At 43.0% G+C, this 8,862-nt stretch overlaps 1 protein-coding gene across 1 annotated transcript; it reads left to right on the top strand.

The window, feature by feature from the left end:
* Positions 1-5,852: 5,852 nt before the first annotated feature.
* E1B28_002908 (uncharacterized protein) lies at positions 5,853-6,279 on the top strand (the record flags this gene model as incomplete). The annotated part of the gene is made up of 2 exons (XM_043159859.1): positions 5,853-5,898; positions 5,963-6,279. The coding sequence occupies 2 exons, from the start codon at positions 5,853-5,855 to the stop codon at positions 6,277-6,279; spliced, it is 363 nt and encodes a 120-aa protein (XP_043001813.1).
* Positions 6,280-8,862: the final 2,583 nt, after the last annotated feature.

An 8,862-nucleotide genomic window follows, 5' to 3' on the forward strand; every position in this document is an offset into this window, starting at 1 on the left:
TGGCGATTTAGGCCTAGCCTTGCCTTTCCCCTTATCCTTTCGAACCTCGGGGACCTTACCAGCTGCAGGTGTCTTCGAAGGTTCTTGCTTGACCTTCAGGAGGGTACCGGTTGAACTGCGCGTAGTGCGAGGGCCGGAGGACAAAGTCGACGAACTGGCTACTGGAGGGATCTCGACCTTCTTGATTTTCGACAAATTGGAGGGCGGAATCTATTCCAATTATTAGAATAGTGAGAAACAGAAAAGAATAAGAGACTTACCAGAGAACGTGCCGGCTTAGGCAAAGGCTTAGGGAGCGGACGTTGGGATATGACCACCTCCAGTTGCTTTTTCGAAGGCGGAGGGGGATCTTTCTTTGACAGTCTGGTAAGCGGCTACGAAGATATTGTTTAGCCTTGAGAAAGAAGGAAAATATTAAGTGAACTTACTTCTGGGGAAGGAGAAGGTTTCAGGTCCTCTTCGGACTCGATTTCGTCTTCCTCTTCCTCAGAAGAGACTACTGCCTTGGATCTCTTCGACGTTGGCTATAGAATGGTTAGAAGAAGTCTAAGAGCGGAAATGACGGCTTACCTTGCGCATAGCGGTCTGTTTGAGACGTTTCGCCGGGGGATCGTCGACGATTTCGACTTCAGAGGAAGAGGCCTTCTTGTCGTTCTCTTCAGACCGGCGTCGTTTTGAAGACATCATGCGGACCATTCGGTATCCGGGATGCCAGGGAGAGTAAGGGCGAAGTTCAAGATCGGGAAGAACGTCGTATAGAAAGTTGACGGAAGGCGCAGCCTTAAAGTTATGTTGAGGCTACGGAAGACAGTTAGTATCGAAGACAAAAGAAAGGAAATATGGAACGCACAAGGTTATATGTCGCCCAAGTGGCGAGTTCATCAGCAGAAAGCACCCAGAAAGCTTCGTAACGTTGAGAATTCGCTATCCTTGAGGCAGCAGAAAGGATCGATCCCACTGCAGGAGGGAAGCTTCGATGAAACGAAAACTTGCGGAATTCGAAAGCCAAGCGATCCTAGAGTGCGAAACACGTCAGAAATGAAACAGAAAGGAAGAGAAAGGGAATTAACACGTACCAGCTCTGTTCCGCAATGCTTGAGAGCACAGAGGAGGAGTCCGTCGCGTGAAAGTTCTTCAGAGGGAGGGAACGTGATTGCGTCGCCGAATGTGCGGTGTATTGTGAACATGGCCTCATTGAAGGATGAAAGATCGCTGAGAGCCGCTGGCGAAAGGCCCGAAAGCGACGAAGAGGAAGACATGGTAGAATAAGGGAGGAAGGAAAGTTGAAAAACGAACCCTTGAACCTTGAAAATATAAAAGGGGCGATCGGCAAACCCCGAATTGACTTAGAAATATTTTGAACATACCTCTCGCGGAAGTAGTGGAGTGGGAAAGTTCCAAATAAGGAAACCTTAGCTACAGATCTCGAAAACGAGTTGATGGCTAACTCGCTAGTGCATAATCAATTCAATTTGATATCGATAACGCTTCTAAGCGAGATATATGAAGGAACCGATTGATGTGGGGACTTAGAGTCCTCGGGAAAGAAATTTTGGACTTCGAGGAGGTCTAATCAACCAAAGAACATTGCGAAACAGGTCGTAGACATTGCAGATTGACTCCGGACAAGGATAATATGGACTGAGGACAGTCCTTTCTTTTGTTAGGGGGAGATATCGCGGATATAATCTACTAGTACCTAAATAAACGCATTTTTAACATTTTTATATATAATATAATCAAAATGGGAACATAATATGAGGATTAGAGCAAGCCCAAGCTGCTAGTCAAAGCACGGGTCTATTTGCGGGTTATCCGAAGTACAGAAAGTACGAAACACCCTATAGATGAGAGTCTTTGATGTTCTGAAACCTGTAGGAACTGATGAAGCAGCCTTTAAAAACCTTCGTTTATTTGGATAGGCCTCGTCTCACTCGCAATTACCTGTAGCAAACATGGGGACACTTGATTTTACTATCAATTTATTGATTTCTTCGATATTGGTTGAAAAGACGGAAACAACTCTTAGAAGTATATCTGGAAGTAACAATCGGATGGATGTAACTATCTAAAGTCCACTTCGGACTTAAGGAACGGAAACAATGCCGGTGGCTGTAACTTACAGCTGGAAACAAGAAAAGGGGCAGATGTCGACGATGTCCGGTCAGAAAGGACATTCTACCAGGAAAGAACCATAGGAACGATCCCTGGAATGTAGATCGAACAGTTTTGGACTATTCCAGATCGGATAGAACAAGAGAGAACAAGGGAGCACATGGGGACTCGCCTTGGAAACAAAAAGGGGTCAGGATGTATCCACATGCAAATGTCAAAGATATCCGACTCGGAACAGGAATAAAGAAAATATGAGGAAAAGGAATAAGGAATACTATATTCTGGACAGTTTTATATCTAATTGACATGTACTATACCTGATTAAGGGTACTTTGGTATCTCTGAAAGGGATTTCTCTATATTTTCGACTTTTTACCATATCTTCGACGTTTGATTATTATTTATTCGAAAAGGCGTATATAAGGGAGGATGGTAGCAGCAGTATTTTCCCCAGTAACCTACGACAGAAGCCTAAGTGCTTTCACTAGGGGACTCTGGCTCATACTTTGCCCCACTTCTTCGAAGTTGGTGTTTGTATTTGGAAAAGATTGGATTTGAACTTTGAATTTGATTTGAATTTGTTGCCACTTTGGTACTTGGAAACTTTGAACTTGCAGAGTCGCTTTGACTCGAATTTGAATTAAATTTGATAGTTTTATTTGAACTTAGAAAGAATTGAACACCTCCTCGAAGTAGTGAACTTCGTAGAAAGCCTTTGTCATTTTGACTTGTGAACACAGAATTTGAATTTGTTTTGAACCATATAGAGCCCCACCCTTGAAGTCTTATCTTAGAGTTCTCAGTGAACCTTGCTGAGAGCGTCCATTGATACCGACCTCCACAAATCAACTACGCTAATTGCTAGTGTTGGGTTTGGTTTTGCGCACTTCGTGCTTGGAGTGTGTTTTGCTGCACCTAGTAGTAGTTTTTTAGTGCTGTTACCGCCACTACCAAAGATTGATGAGCTTCGATCCCAGATCAACTTCTGGGCTGGTTTTAGGCCACAGTTTTATGATTGCTGCATCAACTCCTGTTGCTGTTACACAGGAAAGCTCGCTACTTTACAGTCATGCCCATATTGCAAAGAGTCTCACTTACATGGCAATGGGAGGCCACAAAAGCAGTTCACATATATTCCACTCATCCCACAGCTCCTTGCTAGTATGTGCAATCCAGAAATGATGAAGAAGATGCAGTATTGGGCTACAGGTCACCACCACGACTCTAATGTTGTATGTGATATATATGACAGTTCTCGTTATCAGAACTACACAATCACCATGTACGGGTTGATGGACATGTACTTTAACGCCGTTACTTTTTGGATCCACGTGACATTGCCTTAGGAGTTCCTCAACCAAGCAGCACAGGTTGAGGAAGCCCAGACACGTCCCACTGATGCAGAACGATTAGCAAAAGCATTCGGTATCAAGGGAATCCCAGGCCTGGCACTCCTTAACTCACTCTCCTTTCCAATATCATTTCCATATGATTTTATGCACCTGATATGGGAGAATCTCATCAAGAATCTAATCCTACATTGGATGGGCAAATTTAAAGGACTTGGTGTGGGGAGGGAAGATTATCAGCTCTCAAAGGCAGTTTGGAATGCCATTGGAAGGGAGACTACTGTGGCTGGTAGATATATTCCCTCGGCATATGGTGCATGAGTTCCTGATATCTTGAGTGAAAAATCCAACATATCGGCAGAAATGTGGTCATTCTGGACACTATACCTAGGGCCCGTGCTCTTATGGCATCGATTTTCAAATGAACTGTACTTCAACCATTTTATCTTCTAGTACAACTTCTTACACTGTACCTGAGCTTTGAATATACACAGGAGGACATTCAAGAAATACGAAGTGGGTTTATCTCCTGGGTAAAGACATATGAAGAGTAAGCCAAACATGGTTTACACAGATGAGCCTAACTGACATTGTCGATTAGAATATACTTTCAATATAACCCAGATAGGATTTTCACATATCCTGTCACAGTACATGCTCTCCTGCACATTCATCAGCAACTTGACAATTTACTTGTGGGAACTTTTTAGGGCTTTTTGGGGCTTGTACAAGTCAACAAGCCACCAGTCACAAGTTATGTCCATTTTCTGACAAGCTCAGATTTACTTGGGTCTGTCTGCCAAAGTTTTCCAGTGAACATCCCTTTTTCAGACAGCCTCCGATGTTGAGGGTTCTTGGAGAGCACAAATCATGTTCAGCAAATTATATAAAGCTATTTAGGTACTATTTGGTGGGGGATAGTTGGGAGGAGCAAAGAAGCTGGTTGACTCGTGAGCTTGTGGGCTGGTCAAACCAGCTGAAAAGCCCAGAAAAGCCCAGAAAAGCCAAGAAAGTTCACCAGTAAATTGTGTAAGTTACTGATGCTTGCCGATGGTATCGAAGCTATGAGACCAGTTTGGTGCTGCTGGGCTTTCCTCATGGAGCGCTTGTGTGGGCACCTTCAGCCTGCCATCTGCAGTCATCACTTCCCATACTGTTTGCTGGATCGGTTTGTTTTTGAGGAAGCTCAGATAAATCAAATAAAGCATGTGTATGGACTTCGGGATGAGCTCAGTCTGAAGGCACCTCGATCCAGTCCAACAGGAAGTTTTACCACACCAAACTGTATGTATTTTGATTCTCAATATCCGCTGCAAGCTTAAATGACAACATTTTCTCTTTTAGATCCTACATGTGTACTGTTTCCACCTCACAATAGGCAGCGTCCTGCAGCCAACATTGTGAACATGATATCAGCAGCCCTACAGACATGGTTTACCACAGACTTCTTCAAGCCCACCCTCACAACACTCAAGAAATATGTTGCAAAAGTAGTGATAGAAAGTTGGGGGAAAGTTAAAAGAGTTGACTCAGAGGCAGGGGATACGATGTGTGCTTCCACCATGGGGACATTTTCAGAGGACTACTGAGACGCATCTTTTGTCCAGGTGTATAGTATGCTTTTTTTCATATGTTTTTTTTTCGGACTCACCTTCTGTACTCCTTAGTACAAATATCTCAAGGATAGAAACAAAACGAACCGCCGTCGAGTCATCTTACAGAAGGAAACGAAGTACGGGCAACTCCAGTGCATTTTTACAGTGCAACTCAACTCTAGCACATGCCATGAGCTCAATTCTGACCACACAACAATCATTCTTGCAGCAATGCACTCTTGTAGGGATTTATGGTCTGAGCCACAGCTACAAGGGCTCGACATCCATTTCTATACTACTTATGGACAGCTTGACATTGTGGATATTATGACAGTACAGGCTCTAGTTGGCTGGGTCAAGCTAGAAGGTAACAAGTGGGCAATTATTGATTGCAGTGGTTCCTTAGCACAGGTTACTTACAAGGAAGATGAGTTTGAATAGATACTTTCTTGGAATACTGCCTATGTTATCTACTTGTATCGTTTTCAATCAGTATTAGGCTGAAATTTTCGGTTCTAAATCAGCCTACGAAATCAGCCAAATGTTGGTGAGATGTCAACCATAAAAACTAACCTACCAGTTTTGGTTGTTATGAATCAACCAACGACTAGCCAATACTTGGTTGGTTGTTGATTTTCAACCAAAACCCAGTGCATTAACAACCAATCTGACCCTCACAGTGTTAGTAAACCATAATGTCACCCTCACTGCTTCTCAAAAGTTCTTTACATGCTCTGAGGATGGATGCCCTCACTTTCTGATTGGTCAACTTGATCTGGCCAAGACTCCACCCATGGAGTTGGAGGACATGCTCAGAAAATACTTACAGGTCCAGTATGGTAAGCACTTGATTCATTGACTGCTGGCAGAAGGGATCTCCCATCTCTCATTTTTGATCATCAGATTACGCATGGTATAAAGCTGGAGGAGTTTCTGCTGGACCCACAGATTGGGAGCATGTGGAGTACTCGGACATGCTACCTCAAGGCTTGGGGCTGAAAGTTCCTATAGACAGGGACTACAGCTATGTTTATCAGCTCTACGCTTACTTTAACTCACTGAAGCAGCCAACTCAGGTCTTTAAAATTAAAGATACAAATTTCGACATGATGTCTTCCTCCAATTGCCTGCATCCCGGTACTCCTGAAACCGTTCAACCTAGTGTTATCGTCGGCACGTTTGGTTCAGTTCAGCGTGGTTTGTACCAGTTTGGGCTTTGATGGGTCAGCAGGAACCATTCAGGGACACGGTTTGGGCCAAAAACCTGACCTAAACTAGTTAAACTGCGGTTCCTGAGTAAATTGTCCCCAGAAAAATATATTAAACTTTTTGATGACTTTTTGTGACAATGATAGCAAATGGCATCACTTTGACGTGACAGTGATGATGCTCTGATGTGACATTTCTTGTGACTAATAGGTACAAGTGACCCACTGGGTCGCGTGGTTCAAAAATAGGGTTTCTCGGGCCCAAACCGTTCTATATTTGGTTTTTTCGGCAAACTGTTTATGGAACCATTTCGGCAATTTGGTTCGCAGTTCGGTTTCAAACCGGTGCTCTGATGAGAACACTAGTTCAACCTGAGCCTCTGCCATGCAAGGATTGATTGAGGAACCAAGAGGTAAGTTCAAAGTAACCGATAATTTTTTTAACTTTGCATTCAATATGAGTTTTCAGATGATCCGATTACCACTTCACCCTATGAAGTCTCTCCAATTGGTCAACGAGACCCTCGAGGTATGCAGTTCAGCTTCATGATGGGTTGACAAGATTTACTATTTATAAAATGCAGGTTCCAACGAAACTGATCGAGGAGACCAGGTAGCACTCATTATAATGTATACTGGGGTCTACAGCAACCAAAAACCCGAATGACCGGTGGGGTGAATATCATTATAATGTCCATAGGGGACCTGTAGATCCAACAGACCATGTACTGATCTTATAGGATTTCCAGTATCATCTGTCGGATGTGCTTATAAGAAATGTATGGGGTGAGCCAGGGCCTACTGACTGCAGTTTACGACACACTATTCAATAAGATGGCTGCATAAGGCACACTTGCTGTCACTATAAAATTCTTATAAGCCAGCTGAAATCTATAGGACTGTCGCTCCTCCTATAAGCAGCAAAAGCTTATGATACATTATTAATATGGTGGCCCTTTTAGAAAGAATTACTTGGTGTAGTGGGTTAATATGTCTCGCTTGTTTAATGTCAAAGTATGTGTCAACTGTTCGAGCCTCTGTGTGAACATTTTTCTTGTGATATCTATGTTTTTTGTTCAAGGGTGTTTTTTTGAACTGAATATCAATACCATTGCCCATCAAACTTAACTGAAATAGTTACTAGCATGTTCTTAACAAGATGCTTCATGTTTTTCTTGAACAGTAAACTTGGGACTTGCCCAAGGCATGATGGGAGTCGAGGATACAGTGGTAAAGTCAATCACCACTTGCATTTCAATGTAGCTCAAGTCCAACTTTTTCAAATCACGTGGTAAAAATCAGAGAAAAATATATTTGGTCATTCTGAGTGTTCTGGTTTAAATTTTATAGTTACAGTTGGTCATTGGACTGTGGTTATCACCAAAAAAAAAAGACATGTCTTCCGGAATATACCAAAAACCAAGCGCCCAACAGACGCTAGACATTGTCATGTTCCAGGACCCGGCAACCCGACACCGTGCCTTGTGTTCTACATTCCCACAAACAGGAAAGCCATTTTCATAAACGGGATTTGCCGAGATCCATTCCAAAATGGGTGTAAAACCACATTTTTGACACAACTTGGTCCCATGGACCATATATGATATTCCCTGAGCCACAGGATAGTGTTCTAGTGACCAAGAGAGAAGCGATAAACCCAAACTCATGGTGATTGGGTATTTTATTTTTAAAATTCTAGTTGTCACACTGTAACAGTGTGACTGCACCCTGTCAAAGAATCATCAGATTCAGGAACTGAACTACGATATGACCTGAACAGCTGACTATCCTGCATCCTATAAACTTGCTGGAGCCCACCGTCTTATAAGCCACTGATGCATCCTATAAGATTGAAGGGGTGTCCTATAAGCCTGCTAACAGTCTCCCTGAAACAATCTGGCTTATAACCAGCCCCCCCTGTATTACTGTCCATTCTTATAAGATCCTTACATGGACTCCTCGTAGATCAAGCTTCACATTATAATATTTGAGGAACTGTCTTACAGGGAATCAATATAATACCCCTACATGGTCTGTTGACTAATCAGTCACAAATTGAAGCTAATGGTACTTGAATGGTACTCCCAACAAGCGGGCCTGGTCAACCTCACACAAGTCAATTTCCATTCCAAACAAACAACACAGGTCTTTCCAGCCATGCATCATTGGCTACCCCAAGCAGGTGAGAACTATATTTCCATATATATTATCATCACTTATAGCTTCATATACCACAGAAATGCGGCATTGTTCAGCTCGTGTGGCATCACAGACTATTGTTGAACTCTCTGCTGACTCCGCCAACCCCAGGTCACGAGTAATCAGGAGTGGACGAAGTGGTAAAGGTATATGGTGTATGTGGGCCAGCAAAGGTCGCTGGCAGGTACGAGTCTGAGGTCACAACAGATGTAAGTGCATCTAGGATCAGACAGCCGCCCTGCAAAGACCGAGAAGGAAATTTACCTTGAAGCGAAAGGTCACGTTGAAGAGAGTGACTGTGAACAACGTCACTGCAATAAAGCATTGTGTTATCTTATCTGTGGGATAAAAAGGCAAATAAATTCGCACAGTTAAGCGGACCAAAAAACAACCTCG

This window comes from Marasmius oreades, chromosome 11 (assembly GCF_018924745.1).
Source record: "Marasmius oreades isolate 03SP1 chromosome 11, whole genome shotgun sequence".
Lineage (NCBI taxonomy): Eukaryota > Fungi > Basidiomycota > Agaricomycetes > Agaricales > Marasmiaceae > Marasmius > Marasmius oreades.